The 18,863-nt window shown below is 44.6% G+C and overlaps 1 protein-coding gene across 1 annotated transcript in view; it reads left to right on the plus strand.

Moving 5' to 3' along the window:
* NID2 (nidogen 2) overlaps positions 1-18,774 on the plus strand; it is a 91,682-nt gene extending 72,908 nt beyond the window's left edge. Inside the window, exons 12-20 of the mRNA XM_006046344.4 lie at positions 7,557-7,676; positions 10,761-10,982; positions 11,600-11,769; positions 13,608-13,737; positions 14,118-14,289; positions 14,947-15,104; positions 16,817-16,940; positions 17,691-17,800; positions 18,079-18,774. Of these exons, the coding sequence (XP_006046406.4) occupies positions 7,557-7,676; positions 10,761-10,982; positions 11,600-11,769; positions 13,608-13,737; positions 14,118-14,289; positions 14,947-15,104; positions 16,817-16,940; positions 17,691-17,800; positions 18,079-18,089 (1,217 nt within the window). The 3' untranslated portion in view covers positions 18,090-18,774. The remainder of the gene's footprint in view (positions 1-7,556; positions 7,677-10,760; positions 10,983-11,599; positions 11,770-13,607; positions 13,738-14,117; positions 14,290-14,946; positions 15,105-16,816; positions 16,941-17,690; positions 17,801-18,078) is intronic.
* The last annotated feature ends 89 nt before the right edge of the window (positions 18,775-18,863 follow it).

Below are 18,863 nucleotides of genomic sequence, written 5' to 3' on the forward strand. Positions count from 1 at the left end.
TCCTAACCCCTTCGAGAATCATTCTCCCTTCTTTTAACTTCTGCTTGTCTCGGAGGACTTGGGTTACCTTCTGGGGTTGTAGTAGGACCTTCAAATTAGCTACTTTTCCATGCTGGGAGTTTTCTAGGATTGTCATTCTTTGCTATGGTTGCCCTCTTTCTGATTTCAGGGACATTTTCAATTGTCCCTATTTCATCTCTGCTTCTCTACTTTTGGGATTCTCTCTGGAACCCACAAACTTAAACGTAGGCCAGGCCAATCTGTTGCTTCCCCAGTATATTAGTAATCTATTGCAGCATAGCCATTTACCCCAAACACGTAACAGCTTAAAACAGTACACAGTATTATTATCAGTATGGTCTAGCTCATTCGTTTGCTTTAGGATCTTCACAAGGCTGCAGTCAGGGGGGTCTGCCAGACCTGGGGTCTCATCTGGGGTCCAGGTGGGGAAAGAGGCTCACGTGGTTATCGGCAGGGTTCCATTCCCCAAGGACTTTCAGGTCCCTGCTGGCTATTGCCTGGAGATGACCTTCAGCTTCTTGCCACTGAGACATCTCCCACAAGGGAACTTCCTTTATCAAAGCCAGCGTCAGGAGGCCAGCTAGCAGGTTGGCAGTGACCACAAAAGTGATGTCTCCTCAGTATTGCTTTAGTGTCTTGGTTGGAAGCCAGTTACTCAAAGGAAGGGGATTATAGAAGACCCTGAATACCAGGAGGGAAGGGATCTTTGGGACCATCTATGAGAGACTGCCTCCCGTAGTCAGTTACCCTGTGGTTGCTGTCCAAGCTTCGGGGCCATAGAAAATAGCAATCATTTTCCTAAAGACCTCTGCTGTGCATAAATTGGGCTGGGCTAATCATGGAGGTGGCTTGCAGGAGAAGTGTATAAACGTGTGTGTGTGTGCACGCAGTTTTAAAGGCATGTCACAGTGTGCCTGTGTCCCAGTGACAACTGAGATAGAGAAAAAAAGAGAAAAATGGCGATGAAGGCTCCGTTTTGTGAAGTGAGCACACTTAAAGTGCACATTTGTTTTCAGTCCATCAAACTGGCATTGAAAGAGTGTGTGGGTTTTCCTTTCTCCAGCCAGTTTGTTAAAAACCAGTTTCCCTGGGGAGGCTGCCCTTGGCTTTGGGTTCTCGATCTAGCCTGAGTCACAAGCAGGAATTATTTTTATGCAAGTAGAATGAAATCTTTTCCAGCTCCCCTCAGTCAGGATTGATTTCAACCCTGCATTGGCGTGAGCTGGATATTTCTCAGGCACGTTTGTCCCTGCAGCTCTTAGTGACTCTGCTGGATGGAAAAGCAGATTGTTGTGAGCTGAGACCTTTTCAGGGAGGAGCACATGTGAGTCGAGGAACTGGGTTACAGATGGCTCATCACCCACAGAAGGGCCGTCACAGGGGTTCTTACACTGTTCTCGCACATGGCTTTTGTGGGAGGAGTGCAGACTCTGGATAAGGTATAGTAAAGTTGGTGTGGCCACAAGCGATGTAGAGACCAAGGCTTGAAGGGAAGAAGCTGCCTCTACTCAAAGGTCCCAGAGAGCAGGTCACTGCATGCCATGCAGGACCCTATGGGCATAGCTAGAATCTGGGTTCTGACCGAGTAGGTGGGGAGTGACAACTCATGATGCTTCAAGCCTTTGTTGGGGTCTGGAGCGGGATCAAGCAGAGTTGGCGCCAGGGAATTTCACTGGGTGGTTCAAAAGCAAACCAGGGGCGGCACGGGGGGAAAGCTCGAGTCCAGGGGCTGGCTTTGTTTTGAAGGGATTTCAGCTGGGTTTTGGGTGTGGACTCTGAAGTAAGGCAGGGAGAAGAATGTTGAAGCACCAAAGCCTGCACTCAAAATAGAGAATTTTAAACACATTTTCCAAAGAGGTTTTTTAGCTGCTTGGGAGCAGATAGAATGGAGAATTGCGCTGAGATTAAGCCATCTGGCATTGTCTGACTGGCCAGAGACTGTCCTGTGCCTGAACCTTGCTGCCTTGACCTACCAGCACCTGAAGACCCTGACAATGGTGGTTAAGCAGGCCCCTGTCCCCAGGGGCATAAGAAGAAACCCCTCCCTTGCTAAGGAGTTCAAAGTGTCTTTATACTTTCTGCTGACACCTGATCCCCTGGGAAGCTAGGAAGATTTCTCCTTTACACACAAGCTCTGATTCCCCCTACACTCCTCAGGGTTGGCCCTCTGAGGAAGGTGGGTAGCCTGCTCTACACTCAGGCCCTGGAGTGGCTGGTGGGGCTCCAGTTCTCTGACATGGTGCGAGAGCCTCCAAGGAGGAGATGGGAGCTTGCTTCAGGGAATCTTAAGCTTCTCCAGCTTTAGGGGACAGGAGTTGTTCACCTGTGATGTTCTCAGTCTCTTCAGAGATTCTCCCTATTCATTCGTAAGTTATTGTCTCCCCATGACTTTGCCTTTGGGAGGATGGCTGCTCTTTTAGGTCTGGTTGGCATTCCTAGGCCATAGGCTTTAAGAACACAACTCAGAACCTCTGGGGAATCCTCTTTCTCTTTGTTCACAAAAGTAATCACAAGCGACTGATCTATGGGTTCTAGAAATAGGCTCTGTGTCTCAGGAATTCCTGCTTCCTGCCATTGCCTGGGGTTCCTGTTACCATGAGAAGTACTTTTAGCATATGCATTATGAATAGCTTTAATTTCCTGCATTTGGTTGGATGTTAATTTTTGCAGTTTGGTTTTATAGCATCATAGAAGGCACAAGGAACTGAATGGGCACCAACTTCAGCCAACTGGACATTGGCATTGTCCTTTTGAACAGACAGGGCCAACCTCAAAGATAATGAAACATGACAATATACAGCCCTGACTGATCAGATTGGAGATAAGTTTCTGGTTGTTGTAATTAATTTGGTTTAGTTTTGGTTAACTGAGGAGCTAACCACTTTAACCTTGCAGATAAATTTATAACCACTTTAATGCCTTTGTCAGTGAAAGGAAGGCATCCAGGCAGGCCAAATGCTCATCTAGGCAGAGTCTCTCTAGGTGGCATTTAACCTTGGTCATGTCAGGCATTCAAGGTTTTTCAGACATCAGAGTGAAGTAATTTATGGGAGCTAAATGCCAGATACCACCCTTACGGCAGAAATGAAAAGGAACTAAAAAGCCTCTTGATGAAAGTGAAAGAGGAGAGTGAAAAAGTTGGCTTAAAGCTCAACATTCAGAAAACTAAGATCATGGCATCTGGTCCCATCACTTCATGGCAAATAGATGGGGAAGCAGTGGAAACAGTGTCAAACTTTTTTGGGGCTCCAAAATCACTGCAGATGGTGATTGCAGCCATGAAATTAAAAGATGCTTACTCCTTGGAAGGAAACTTATGATCAACCTAGAGAGCATATTGAAAAGCAGAGACATTACTTTGCCAACAAAGGTCCATCTAGTCAAGGCTATGGTTTTTCCAGTGGTCATGCATGGATGTAAGAGTTGGACTGTGAAGAAAGCTGAGCACTGAAGAACTGATGCTTTTGAACTGTGGTGTTGGAGAAGACTCTTGAGAGTCCCTTGGACTGCAAGGAGATCCAAGCAGTCCATTCTAAAGAAGATCAGTCCTGTGTGTTCTTTGGAAGGAATGATGCTAAAGCTGAAACTCCAGTACTTTGGCCACCTCATGCGAAGAGTTGACTCATTGGAAAAGGCTCTGATGCTGGGAGGGATTGGGGGCAGGAGGAGAAGGGGACGACAGAGGCTAAGATGGCTGGATGGCATCACCAACTTGATGGACGTGAGTTTGAGTGAACTCCGGGAGTTGGTGATGGACAGGGAGGCCTGGTATGCTGCAATTCATGGGGTTGCAAAGAGTCGGACACGACTGAGCGACTGAACTGAACTGAAATGCTGGATCAGGAAGATAAGCAATGTAAGTGATTACATTGCTAATTATGATGTCAGAAATTTTCCTTTCCCCTGAACAGAACATCTGTGCTGTGTCCAGTACGTCTACTTACTGGTAGATGGGAAAGCCCTTAGTGATGGAGAGGTGGCTCAGCGTAACATGGTCACAGCAGGGGTGGCACTGATCACCCCAGGAGAGAATTCATCTGGGACCTGGGAGGCTGGGCGAGGAGCTATGTTTGTCCCCCACTGACTGACGTCACATTCAGGGCTGTAAGTCTCCAGCTTCCAGGGTGCCATGTGTCTCTGTCACAAGCTGTACAGAATCGACATAGTTCATTCTGTGACTCCTGTTCTCTTGGTTTAATGCTGATCATCCCATCCCATGTTTTTTCCCTCTTCACACAATTTTAAAACGTTTTTTGTATGTTAGCTCGGGTGTGACTGCTTTATTTTCCATTGAGCCTTGATCAGATCCACCCCCTTGATCCCCTCTTTGCCTAGGAAGACTTCCTGTCTCTGAAGATGGCTTATCTCAACTACTGGCCATTGGTTTCAGCAGTTAGATTGTCAGACGTTTTTTTCCTGGCAGCAGGGTGGAGGGTAGGGGCGGTGTCTTGCTATTGTCAGCCTGCACTGATTTCAGTAAATAAAAGGAATGTAAGTCTGCCTTTGTTTGAAGTTTCAGGATGTTGCAGCTATGAGAAGTATGAAAATTAATCCACGTGGTACTGTGTAGGAATGTTGGGACCTGAATTGTTTGTACTGAAAACCTGGACAAATTTAAATTTTCTTTTCTATGTGTTGTCTTAAATACTCTGATAATATTTTTCTTATACTTCTATATTTCTTCTAAAGGTGGAAAGAAAATTTCTGATTAAAAAAAATTTTTTTTTTAATTTCTGAAAGGTTTTGGACATTCTAGGTAGTAGGAGTCTCTGAATATGTAAGACTGAATGTGTTTGTTAGTTGAGAAACTAAGTTGGAGCTTCACTGGGTTCTTTTGCATCTATAAATCAGTACTATAGGGAGATATTTCTCCCGGCAATTTTATCTGAGGTTATTGATATTTCTCCCGGCAATCTGGATTCCAGCTTGTGCTTCTTCCAGCCCAGCGTTTCTCATGATGTACTCTGCATAGAAGTTAAATAAGCAGGGTGACAATATACAGCCTTGACATACTCCTTTTCCTATTTGGAACCAGTCTGTTGTTCCATGTCCAGTTCTAACTGTTGCTTCCTGACCTGCATATAGGTTTCTCAAGAGGCAGATCAGGTGGTCTGGTATTCCCATCTCTTTCAGAATTTTCCACAGTTTCTTGTGATCCACACAGTCAAAGGCTTTGGCATAGTCAATAAAGCAGAAATAGATGTTTTTCTGGAACTCTCTTGCTTTTTCCATGATCCAGCAGATGTTGGCAATTTGATCTCTGGTTCCTCTGCCTTTTCTAAAACCAGCTTGAACATCAGGAAGTTCACAGTTCACATATTGCTAGAGCCTGGCTTGGAGAATTTTGAGCATTACTTTATTAGCGTGTGAGATGAGTGCAGTTGTGTGGTAGTTTGAGCATTCTTTGGCATTGCCTTTCTTTGAGATAGGAATGAAAACTGACCTTTTCCAGTCCTGTGGCCACTGCTGAGTTTTCCAAATTTGCTGGCATATTGAGTGCAGCACTTTCACAGCATCATCTTTCAGGATTTGAAATAGCTCAACTGGAATTCCATCACCTCCACTAGCTTTGTTTGTACTGATGCTTCCTAAGGCCCACTTGACTTCACATTCCAGGATGTCTGGCTCTAGGTCAGTGATCACACCATCGTGATTATCTGGGTTGTGAAGATCTTTTTTGTATACTTCTGTGTATTCTTGCCACCTCTTCTTAACATCTTCTGCTTCTGTTAGGTCCGTACCATCTCTGTCCTTTATTGAGCCCATCTTTGCATGAAACGTTCCCTTGGTATCTCTAATTTTCTTGGAGATCTCTAGTCTTTCCCATTCTGTTGTTTTCCTCTATTTCCTTGCATTGATCACTGAGGAAGGCTTTCTTATCTCTCCTTGCTATTCTTTGGAACTCTGCATTCAGATGCTTATATCTTTCCTTTTCTCCTTTGCTTTTCGCTTCTCTTCTTTTCACAGCTATTTGTAAGGCCTCCCCAGACAGCCATTTTGCTTTTTTGCATTTCTTTTCCATGGGGATGGTCTTGATCCTGTCTCCTATACAATGTCATGAACCTCATTCCATAGTTCATCAGGCATTCATAGATCTGATAGATCAGACTGTATCAGATCTAGTCCCTTAAATCTATTTCTCACTTCCACTGTATAATCATGAGGGATTTGATTTAGGTCATACCTGAATGGTCTAATGGTTTTCCCTACTTTCTTCAATTTAAGTCTGAATTTGGCAATAAGGAGTTCATGATCTGAGCCACAGTCAGCTACCAGTCTTGTTTTTGCTGACTGTATAGAGCTTCTCCATCTTCGGCTGCAAAGAATATCATCAATCTGATTTCAGTGTTGACCATCTGGTGATGTCCATGTTTAGAGTCTTCTCTTGTGTTGTTGGAAGAGGGTTAGTAGATGACACCACCCTTATGGCAGAAAGTGAAGAGGAACTAAAAGCCTCTTGATGAAAATGAAAGAGGAGAGTGAAAAAGTTGGCTTAAAGCCCAACATTCAGAAAACTAAGATCATGGCATCTGGTCCCATCACTTCTTGGCAAATAGATGGGGAAACAGTGGAAACAGTGTCAGACTTTGTTTTTTTGGGCTCCAAAATCACTGCAGATGGTGATTGCAGCCATGAAATTAAAACATGCTTACTCCTTAGAAGGAAAGTTATGACCAATCTAGACAGCATATTAAAAAGCAGAGACATTACTTTGCTAACAAAGGTCTGTCTAGTCAAGGCTATGGTTTTTCCAGTGGTCATGTATGGGTGTGAGAGTTGGACTGTGAAGAGATGCTTTTGAACTGTGGTGTTGAAGACTCTTCAGAGTCCCTTGGACTTCAAGAAGATCCAACCAGTCCATCCCAAAGGAGTTCAGTCCTGGGTGTTCATTGGAAGGACTGATGCTGAAGCTGAAAGTCCAATACTTTGGCCACCTCATGCAAAGAGTTGACTCATTGGAAAAGACTCTGATGCTGGGAGGGATTGGGGGCAGGAGGAGAAGGGGACGACAGAGGCTAAGATGGCTGGATGGCATGACCAACTCGATGGACATGAGTTTGGGTAAACTCTGAAGTTGGTCATGGACAGGGAGGCCTGGCGTGCTGCGGTTCATGGGGTCGCAAAGAGTCAGACATGACTGAGCAACTGAACTGAATATGGAGTAGTGCCAATAAGGAAAGGAAAAAATAAACTATTGTTACATATATTTATTGTAGTGTTACTGAAAGGAAATGGTTTATGGGCTAAAGGTTAGTTCAAAGGTAATAACTTCCTGGAATTCACTGTAGACGAAAGATGCCAGGATATATTTCTGTGTGAAAGACCACATTTGACTTCTACACTGAACGTGCTCCTTGACTCTGTACCCTTAAGCTTGCCTTTAAGGTGCTGGTATGTTTCTGCCCCTACCCGAGGGTCTTCTGAAGTGGATGCCTGGGTGTCGATCCACACACACTGAGGCACATGTAGCACAGTCTGTGTTCATTGAAATCATGCTCCTTCCTTCCCTCCCTCTCTGTCCCTGACTGCTGCAGATGTCGACGAGTGCTCGGAAAACAGATGTCACCCCTCGGCCACCTGCTCCAATACCCCTGGCTCCTTCTCTTGCCGCTGCCAACCTGGATATTACGGGGATGGATTTCAGTGCACACCTGGTAAGGTCTTGGAGGCCTCCCCATGTAACTTTGTATCACTTAACTCTGACTTGCAGAGTGCAGGAAATAGTCTGAAGTCTGTTTTAATATCAGTGGGGAAAATAAGTATGACCCTTGTAGGTGGACCCCGCTGGTTTACTCTAAGCTAATAACCTCAGCCCTCTTCCCAACATGTTGATGGGGAATCACTCTTGCTCCTGCCACCTATAGAAGAGGTGCAGGGATCTGTTTTGTTCACCTTAGAGACCCGAGATGCTGCTGATGAACTTGTCTGTTATGGTCTAAGCACTCCCTGTCTGCATGGGGCGTGGGGTGTGGTTTCCAAGCACTCAAGAGTTCACGCCAACTGTAGGTTGCCAAGGCAGACTGCTGCTCCTTTGTTGAGTTGTTCAAAGATAGGAAGAATTTTTTCTTTTAATACAGAAGAACTTTATTAATGAAACACAGCATTGGTTTGGTATCATTTTAACCAAAATAATTCCTATACAGATACATGAGCTCACTATTCAAAGATCACTTTTTACCATTGAGGAAGGTTCCATAAGTACCAGTCTTGGCTTTTAATGTACGAGAGTAAGAAATGGAAAATTACTTCATTTTTGTAATTTTGATTACAGTTTTGATTTTGATTGCCAGTTTTGATCCTTTCAATAATATGAATTGTTATGGCCAGGACATTAGTGCTTCTAAGATTCATATAAGTAAACACTGGTAATGTTTGCTCTAGATGTCTATATACCCTTGCTTCCACTATAACATTCCTTTTTCTTTCCCCTGTTTCTGGGGAAAGATTTTTCAGGTCCCCGCCCTGCCTCCCCCCCTCCCCCCAAAAAAAAAAATACAGAGAAATTCTGTTTCACTCATGCCTAGTCTTTAAAAAGTCTTGATTAAATTCCAGCTGGGATTTGAATAAATCAGATGATTGGGAGGTGCCCTAACAGAATGGTTCAGAATCCTGTTAAATTTATTAAGATAGGCATGTATTAAGGAGAGTGATCCAGAAGGGAGCCAAGAGAAGGAGACGTTAATTACAGAAAGAGGGGCATGTTCCTTTGTGCAGACTCTTTCCCATGACCAGGCCTCTCTCAGTGCTGGTTTGGCCTTGGTCGCCATTTCTGACTAGTCTCATCTGCATAATAGGGTCCACTTTCAAGGGTGAGAGAACACTCTGTGCCCAAACTTCAAAAGTATTTAAAACCCTGCCAGCCAGAAAGAGAAATAAATCCATGATTGGATTGAGAAATAGCTTGAAATAGTAAGCAATGACAGATGCCCACGTGTAAGTGACGTGAGGTCCTCCTTTCCCAGAGGCTGACTGCTGTGTGTGCCTTGTTGGGTGGTCCCCCGAGAACTGATGCTCTGAGTTTGGAATGTGGACCAGGGGTGATGCTGGGAACTTCTTCAGGGAATCCCACCCGGTGACAATGGCGAGTGTCTGAGGAAGTGGTATTTCCCTCTCTGGGTCCTGAGACACATCTGGGTGAGGAAGTCAGTCTTTTTTCTCCATGATGTTTTAAAAAGAGCTTTGCTTCCCGAGGGTTATGAGCTCCAGTGGCAACCTGGAGGGCATCAGCTTGCCCCAAACATTGTGAGTCTTGGAGTTGTGCTCCTTTGGTTGGAGCTCTGAAGATTTTATTCACCATCTTCTGGCTTTCCAGGTGCTCAAATGTAATGTTTCCAGCTGTTCTTTGAACTCACTGGAGGTTTTGACCAAAGGAGTGACATGAGATGACTTTTTTTTTTTTTTTTTTTTAAGGGACTCTTTCTGGCTGCTGGTTGAGTTTACAGCAGGGCAGGGGGTGGGGAGCAGGAAAGATGATGGAAGCAGGGAAACCAGTAAGAAGGCTAACATACATAGTAATTCTGGCACAAGATGACAGGGGTAGATGTGGTGAGATGTGAAGATATCAGCTGACATGTTTTGATATATCAGATGTAGAGTGGGAGAAGGGAGTCAGGGTTTAGTGAGTCTGAGCAATGGAAAGATGGAGATGCTGTATAATGCTATGCAGAAGTCTAGGGGAGAGAAGCTTTGAGGGGAGAAAGCCCAGTTTTTGTTCTCCTCTGAGATCTGTTACACATCCACATGGTGATAGAAGTAGGTACTTGGCTGTGTGATTCTGCAGGCTCTGAGTTGCAGGAATTAATGAAGGAGAAATACCTTCTATCAGTACTTAAATTCCTGTAGGTCGTCCTGTCTTAGGAGACTGTCAAGTTAAACCACGTCAAGCAGAGTCCTCTTAGACAGAGAACTGCTGTATCCGGGACAGAGCCTTGGCAGCCCTGTAGAAGCAGTCTGGGAAAAAGCTGCTGGTAAGGAAGCTGCTCTGCCATGGAAGCTAACAAGAGTTTCAGCACGGTCGTGAGGAAGGAAGGAGGAAGGATGGGGAAAGATGCTGGAGAAAGGGAGGGACCAAGCAACACGACGGGAAGCTGGAGCCTCAGCTTTGAGATAAACCCGGGGCAGGGTGGCCAAAGGACTTCAAGGAGCTGGAATGTCGCAGTCTGTATCAAGTTGTTTGCCACCAACTCTATGATCACACATACTAATTATAGTCAGTTTTACTCAATATAGTTTTCCAGTGGACAGATACGTAGGGCCACACGTAAGCAGGGCATTTGGTAATACTTCCTAAGACACACTGGCCAGTCTCAAGAAAGTCCTCTCAGATGCAGGTCCCAGAGTTTGAAACAGAAAGAATAAATATTGGCTTTAAGCATCATGTAGGCCACTGAGTCCCCAAGGAGAGTCCCCAGGAGTTAGCAGAGGCCCCTTCCCAGGCTGAGCAAGGCCTGCACCCTAGATGTTACCACCTCTTGTTCTTTCCTGATGTGGCTGGGCCTTGATGACACTCCTCCTGGCCTGAGGGTCACAGGAGCATCAGGACAACCCCTTCTCCCGATCCCCAGCAGAACCTCCTGGAGTACTTTCCTGCTCGGGGCCAGAATCCAGGGGCTTGGCTGAGGCCTCGTTATGGACATAAGGAGGAAGAAGACGAGGAGGCCAGGCCTGGGGATCTTGAACTACATGCTACAGTCTGTCCTTGGCTCCCACTCAAAGGCTTTTTGTCCACATCTGCTCAGAGCCCACCCAGAGGCCCCGGACCGTCTGTGAGCGCTGGAGGGAAAGCCTGCTGGAGCACTACGGGGGCACCCCCAGGGACGACCAGTACGTGCCTCAGTGCGACGACGTGGGCCACTTCACCCCTCTGCAGTGCCATGGCAAGAGTGACTTCTGCTGGTGTGTTGACCAGGACGGCAGAGAGGTGCAGGGCACCCGCTCGCAGCCAGGCATCACCCCTGCGTGTAAGCACCCCAGGGCAGCCCTCCCTCCCCTCTGCCATGTTGAAGTCCCTGTAGGGAAGCTGCCAGCTGTGGGTGAAGGTGGGGGAATGAGGGGCGAACAAGTCCAGTGGAAGAAGTCGCTGATGGGCTATGCCGATTTATAATTTTGTCCGCCCCAGATCCCAATGTGGATTTAACGTTTGGTTTTGTCATCAGCAGTTGCTGTAATTAGAACATCTGGAGCTGAGTTCAATATGTAGTCCCACCGCCTGCTCCCACTACTCTGAGCCCGGGGTGTAAGGGACACGTGTCACCCTGGGGCCCCAAAGAGAAGCTGACACAACACTGGCTCTGGATTTTTTTTTTTTTTTAAAGGGGGATGTTCTGCTTTGTTCAAAGGGAAATACTTTGTCATCTTCCTCCCCAGTAATTGGCAGTTATTTGTCTAGTTGATCTTTGGGAGAAAAAACCCTGGAAATTAGAATTTCTTTTAAGGCACATCTGGGGCACATCTGTCCAGGGTAAAGAACTGCTGATGTTTCTGGAGGCTCTGGCAAATGGGGAAGTAACTTTTCTTCTCCTCTCCACTGACTGTTTCCTTTGCTCTGCTCCTTCTACCTCCCTCTTCCTCACCACAGGTATACCCACCGTGGCTCCACCCACGATCCGGCCCACACCCCGGCCCGACGTGACCCCTCCACCAGTGGGCACCTTCCTGCTCTATGCCCAGGGCCAGCAGATTGGCCACTTGCCCCTCAATGGTACCAGGCTTCAGAAGGACATGGCCAAGACCCTGCTGTCGCTGCATGTAAAGTGGACTTCTCCCCTGGGGGTGGGACTGTATTGGATTATCAGATCTGGGCAAGGTCTGAGGTGTGGGGGTGCTCCTCGAGGGCTTGTTTGGCAGTTGTCTTTGGGAACCTCACACACAGAAGGGAGGGTGCTGTTGCTGGGAGCCGCATCGGACTGATCAAGGCCACTTTCTCCAGTTGGTGTGTGGGGTTTCAGCTATGTGGAAAGTGAATTTCAGAGTTGTCAGGATGCTGAGGCAGCGTTGGAGATCCACGGGAAAATGATAGGTTAACCCCAGTCCCAGCGTTCTATTTAAGCCATAGACATCTCTGCAGATTCTGGAAGTCAACTAGTGATAGCCTTGTTGTTGCGGACCCCTGCCCTCCTCTTTGGTCCTGTTGACCAGCTGCTTATCTTCTCTGAATCTGTCATAGATGAAAATATTGGGAGCACGTGATCCTGGAAAGTAGACAGGGCTTTCCCCAAGGGATGCTGGCTGCTTCCCAAGCTGACAGCTTCCCTATGGTCAACACACTCCATTTTGGAGCAGGGATTTCTTTACTAAGATGGGAGGAAAGAGAAGGGAGTTCACCAGAAAGGCACTGACACTTATAATGGGTTCCCTTCCCCCCTTTTAAGATTTGAATTGTGTGTTATTCCAGACACTAGCTGCTGATTTTTAGTTTCTCTACAAGATTTAAGTGGGACTTTTTTCTCCAAGAAATCTTGAAATCATTAATGGGCTTATGAATCCCATGATCCCCTGGGTTAATGGAAGCCTGTATGGATGTGCCCCCTTGCCCAAGATAGGTAACTTTCCATTTTCAAGTAAAATTGAAAATTAAAATCCTCCTATATAAAACTGCCCACTTTCCCACAGTAGCCTAATGCTGTTTTTCTTGTCCTGACTCCTCTCCCAGTCAGGCCAGCCCCAGGAGGCTTTGTTAGGCAAGCAGGGAGCTTGCAAGACCTCAGGGACAGCCTGTGTTGGCTTTGCACATCTGCTGGGCTTCTCAGAGCATGAGTCTGGGCTGGAAATTCAATGAAGCAACTTCTGTGCAGAATTTTGGAAAGGAATATCACCGACTCAGCACTTAAAAAAGGATTTTGTCATTTATTTAGCAGTAAGGAAGGAGGGGAGAGCTCCCGAGACAGAAGTCAGGTGGCCACCATTCCCCAGTTCCTTCAAGTTGTAATAGACTTTCTTTTACACTAGAGTACAGCCCAAGGATTGCTTTGTAGTAAGATGCAGAGACGAGGGTTAAGGGTGTCTGCATCTCAAATAGCAGAAAGATCTCACTGACAGGGCAGAGGAGGGTTGATTTCATTATATGTTGGCAAATCTTAGGCTTTTTCAAAAAGTGCTGGATTACATTTGACAGAGTTTTTGTCCAGTGAAGTAATGAAGACTTACTTTGCCGAGACTAACATTTGTCCGCTAATCACTGAATGGGCTGATCTTTTCATGAAATCACTTTTGCTTTTACCACCAACAGTAATAATGCTTATTGAAAGTTTACAATGTACTCATCACTGGTTAGGATACTTTATAAGCTTTTATGGTATTAATGTTGATAGCAGCCTTGTGAAGTAGGTTCTGTTAACTTCTGTATGCCTTTGTCACCTCATCTGCAAAATGAAGGTAGTGCCGAAGTAAGTGGCCAAGCCTGGCGCTGGCTCAGGGAAGCCAGCCTCCATCACCTGTACTTCTACCCACTGTGCCCCACTGCCCATAAAACCATACAGTGCAGCTGGTCAATGCCGCCATGAACAAACGAGTGAGGTGGCTGAGCATGAGGTCGGGGGAAGTGCAAGGAATCCTAATTGTTCCAATTCTGTGTTTTGGTCACACAGGGCTCCATAGTCGTGGGAATTGACTATGACTGCCGGGAGAGGATGGTGTACTGGACAGATGTTGCTGGACGGACAATTAGCCGCGCCAGTTTGGAACCAGGAGCAGAGCCCGAGATGGTCATTAACTCAGGTCAGCAGCTCCACCCAGAAGACACTTCCCATTTCATTTCATTCTACTCAGTCCAGGTTATTTGCCTGTTTTGTGCCTAAGTCTCCCATCTACCTTCTAGATAGGACTCTGAACAGGAAGGGTTTGTGTAGGAACTCAGGGAGTGGCCCCAGCCACCTGGACGCTTGGTGCCACCAGGCTTGGGGGAGGGGGGGTCTTGTGAGGCTAGAGTGAACTAGAGCTGGCAGGAAAACCACAAAGGACCTACTCCTCTATTAAGTCTGTTTTTTTAGAGACTCTCACGACTTTCCCCTTAACAGTGGGAACATAGTAGACCTCTCTGCTTCAGATTCTCCTTTCATAGCTTCAGTTGCTTCAGTCTTGCCTTTGTTTTATTTCAGGTCTAATAAGCCCCGAAGGTCTTGCCATCGACCACTTCCGTAGAACAATGTACTGGACGGACAGCGGCCTGGATAAGATAGAGAGGGCCAGGCTGGATGGCTCTGAGCGTCGGGCCCTCTTCCACATGGACCTGGTGAACCCTCGTGCCATCGCTGTGGATCCAATCCAGGGGTCGGCTGGGCTTCCCTAATTCTCCTCTGTTACCTGTTGACCCTCACTTGAAGCCCTTGGGTTCTAAGTACGGTGTAAGGAGGGTCAGAGCATGAGCATAAAAGTGCACATTAATTTAACAGTATTCATGGAGGATGTACTAGGTGTCAGGCACTGTTCAGGCAAAGACAGGGTCTGTCCTTTCATGAAGTCTAAGTTCTACTACGTTCTAGGAAATAAGACAGTAAACTAATGAATAATAGAATAACAAGGAAATTACTAAGCCTGTGATGTGGTATGTAGAGAATTCAAGAGTATGTGAGAGAGACTGGGGGCTACTTTGGATCAGGCCAAGCCTGCGACTTCAACTGGAATGAGGTGGGTTTCCCTCCAGCAACCCATTAGGAAATCCCAGTTGTTAAACCCATAGTGGGGTTACCTGTGTAAAATGGCACAAGTGAGCAAAACTCAGACACCAGACGTGCTATTCCTCTGGCCCCATTTTCACAGTGGCAGTGGTTAACAGAACAGTTTCCTGTCTACAATAATTGCTAAGGTCACCAACTGGGACATACAAAGATAACCTTCAGCTTTAACTTTCAGCAGTGTTTTTGACTCTGAAATTTGGATTCTATGCATTGAGGAAGGTTTATCCTTCTCCATTTGATTTACCCACAGCAACCTGTACTGGACAGATTGGAATCGAGAAGCACCTAAGATTGAAATGTCGTCTTTAGATGGAGAAAACAGAAGAATTCTAGTGAATAAAGACATTGGACTACCCAATGGTTTAACCTTTGACCCCTTCTCCAAACTGCTCTGCTGGGCAGATGCAGGTAATACTATTGATGGAATGCAAATACAGAACACTGCAGCGTGCAGTGAGTGTGAGCACTCTGATTTTACAATAAAACCAGATCCCACCCTTCGGAACGTCTGGTTTAAATTTATAACATGGCAGCAGATGCTCTACGCCTTTCACAGCAGCCGTCCCCAGCCTTTTTGGCACCAGAGACTGGTTTCGTGGAAGACCGTTTTTCCATGGCTGGGGGAGGACAGGACGTTTTGGGATGATTTGAGCATGTTATAGTTACTGTGCACTTTATTTCTATTATTAATTGTATTAGCCCCGCTTCAGATCATCAGACATTAAGAGCCCAGAAATTTGGGACCCCTGTTTTAAAGGACACTTTGTAACGATTGTTACAGTGAACTTCCTGAGGCCTTATGTGTATAAATGAGGTGCTAAGTTTGAGAGCTAGTTCGACGTCCAACTTATTTTTTTTACTGCTTTCCCTCCCCCAACACAAGCACTTGGCACATCTTTTAGGTTAAAAATAAGTATTATACACTGTTGGAATCGACAGGCTTAGATAAATAAACAGAGGTTGTTATTTTCTTTTCTCAGTATTACAACATCTATCAGATCAGATCAGATCAGTCGCTCAGTCGTGTCCGACTCTTTGCGACCCCATGAATCGCAGCATGCCAGGCCTCCCTGTCCATCACCAGCTCCCGGAGTTCACTGTCTATAAATATCTGTTATTCTAAGTCAGTATGCTGTTATGCTGGGGACAGTCTTTGAAAAGCGATATGGCAGGATGGCTTCCTTTAGTAATAAATTTGGGCTGCCTGTTCCCAGGTTCTCTCTCTGTTGTGTAATTTCGTTACTATTAGTACAACTGAAAAGATACTTTGTTTCATTAGATAATAAAAAAAAAGCTGTTCTTAAGGAATTTGATTCTAATAAAAGGGAAGAAAATGCAGGTGGGTCAATATTACAACCCAGCTGCCCAAAACAAGTGATATTTTTAATAAGTATTTGAAATTTACTTAAAGGGTTCCATGAGAAAACGGCTTCCCCAGTGGCTCAGCTGGTGAAGAATCTGCCTGCACTGCAGGAGACCTCGATTCAATCCCTGGGCTGGGAAGATCCCCTGGAGAAGGGAATGGCTACCCACTCCAGTATTCTTGCTTGGAGAATTCCATGGACAGAGGAGCCTGGTGGGATACACAGTCCATGAGGTCACACTCGGAAATTCTTGCCTTGTTTAGCTATTTAAAATATTTATATTGAAAAATACAAGTCAGGCTAGTTTTTACTTTTTATTCCTGCCTAGAAAATAATATAGTCTAAAAAAAAAGGATTTTAGTTAAAAGGCAGCTTTGGCTATTATCATACATTGCTTACAAAGGGCAGGTATTTATCCAAATATTTTAACAGTTTATGAGCTCACATGTAGACTTCTTTAACACTGATTTAACTTTTATCTCTATTTCCTCCTCTGGCAGAAACTTAGCCAGGTTTCTGTAAGTGCAATCCTGTTTTCCAAAACAGGATTAAGAGTTTAAATTCCAGTAAAAACTAGAATGCTCTTAAACAAACTGAAGACTGGTAATAGAACAGGAAAATTTTAGTTTTTAATTTGTATTATTGCACTGGTGATAAAATATTCCACCTTTGTTTTCTCTGAGAATGAATTTACTTGCCACTGTTTTTGGTAAAAGAATTTTTTCATCATATAAAAGGACCTCTTTGATTTAAAAGGAACTAAAAAACTGGAGTGTATACTACCTGATGGAACTGGACGGCGTGTCATTCAAAACAACCTCAACTACCCCTTCAACATTGTGAGCTACGCAGATCACTTCTACCATACCGACTGGAGAAGGTGAGCCTGACACTCTGGACAAGCCTGAAAAGGCACTGTTCTGGAGGAGACAGCACTTGTTGTACCACGTTAGTAAGTGACTTTAGAAATTAAGCCCTATGCTTAAGGTTTTTTTTTCATTCTTTCTTCATTAGTAGATAACATTCTTCAAGTGTTACTGAAGACTTTTAAAAGCATACTTTTATATCACCCAGAAATTTAAGAGGTCTGCCATTTTTAAGCTACATGTGAGCAATACTATTTGGTAATAAACTATCCAAAAAGCAAGGACATTAGTCTGATCTTCAGAGAATAAAAAGTGACACGGACATATTAGTTGCTCCCCAGAAGAATGAAAAATACTACACCTTACACTAGTTGGCTAAGAGGAACTGGGAAGCATTAAAAATAAGTGTATGTCCTTCTACTCCACCCCCAGCAATTCTGATTTGGACAGTGGTTCTCAAACTTTAGCATAGCATGACATCAGAATTATCCTGTGCTCTTGACAAAGCATATTGATTGGTCTCATTCTAGAATCTGAGTAGGAGCCCAAAGAATCTGTACTGCTGTCAAGTTCCCAGATGATGTACATCTGAGGACTACTTTGAGAATCACTGATACAGACAGATCTTCAGAATCCAAGTCACAAGTCACAGTTAATTTTAAAAATGTATCTGAGAAGTCTGGCAGAGATTTCGCTTATCGATAAACTGACTTTTTCTACCCAGTCTTAAATCCTATGAATTCACTCTTCCTTTCTGTTACCAGGGATGGTGTTATAGCAGTAAACAGAGACACCGGCCAGTTTACTGATGAGTATCTCCCAGAGCAGCGATCTCACCTCTATGGGATAACTGCAGTCTACCCCTACTGCCCAGGTAAACAGCTGCTCAGGCAGCTCCTTTTGGATCAGCTGAGTAGAGGAGGATGGATCTAGTAGCTGATCACCCTTGGCCTGCTGCCACCACCAGTGACAGCCACTCCGAGCTAGAAGAGCTCATGGCCAACACATAGGGGTGACCATTCTGCTACCTTAAGTCTACCAAGCTTAACTGTACACAAAAAATGTCAGCCTACTAGGATATTTCCCCTTTAAAAAGACTTGCTGTTGCAAATTAGATATAAGATACTCACATACTGTTCCCTCCCTCCACAGGAAGAAAGTAAATATGGACTTGGAGTTTACAATTGGAATCTGGACCCTAAAGAACATTTACCAGGAACAAAGGTGAAAGTGAAAAAGGAATTGGCCATTAGAAGTTCCTGGACATACAAGATGAACATTTTCAGTGCAAAAAGACTAAGTATATTTTGTGAAAAGTTTATACCTCAATCTTTACTACTGTATTTTTAAAAAACAAGTTATTTCAAGATTAAAAAAGGCAAAAGAATTTTAATTGTTGCTTATAAGCAACTTTCCATAAACATTTATATCATATTTAAAAGGTCAAATTCATTCAACTAAGAACCAATTAGAGCACGCTGAGACCCTAAATCTGATTTTTGCTTTCTGGACAAGAAATTAAAGCACACGTGATCGGTATAAAAATACAATCCTAAAAGATCATAAACCCTGACATAGTTAAGAGAAGGCTAATGCAGAACTGATGGGAAATAACCAACTTATTTATAGTTTCCCAACAAAAGTTCTAAGGGTTTTTTTTTTTTTTACCTCTACATCAATGCATTTCTATTTATATTAAAAGGTGCTAGAATGTTTCAATTTGTATTTTCTGATCCTGTAAGTCCCTCTATAGGATTACCCACGAAATTACATTTATATATAAATACCAAAGATGTAACGGTTCTCAAATTTTCTAGATTACTCCAATAAAATATATTTTTAAGTTTTCCTATGACTTAAGGATTTGTGTTGTCTATAATGAAGTTGCGGGGGTGGCATGAACGTAAAACCACAAGGGAGAAAGCAGATTACTTTTA

This window comes from Bubalus bubalis, chromosome 11 (genome assembly GCF_019923935.1).
Source record: "Bubalus bubalis isolate 160015118507 breed Murrah chromosome 11, NDDB_SH_1, whole genome shotgun sequence".
NCBI classification, from domain to species: domain Eukaryota; kingdom Metazoa; phylum Chordata; class Mammalia; order Artiodactyla; family Bovidae; genus Bubalus; species Bubalus bubalis.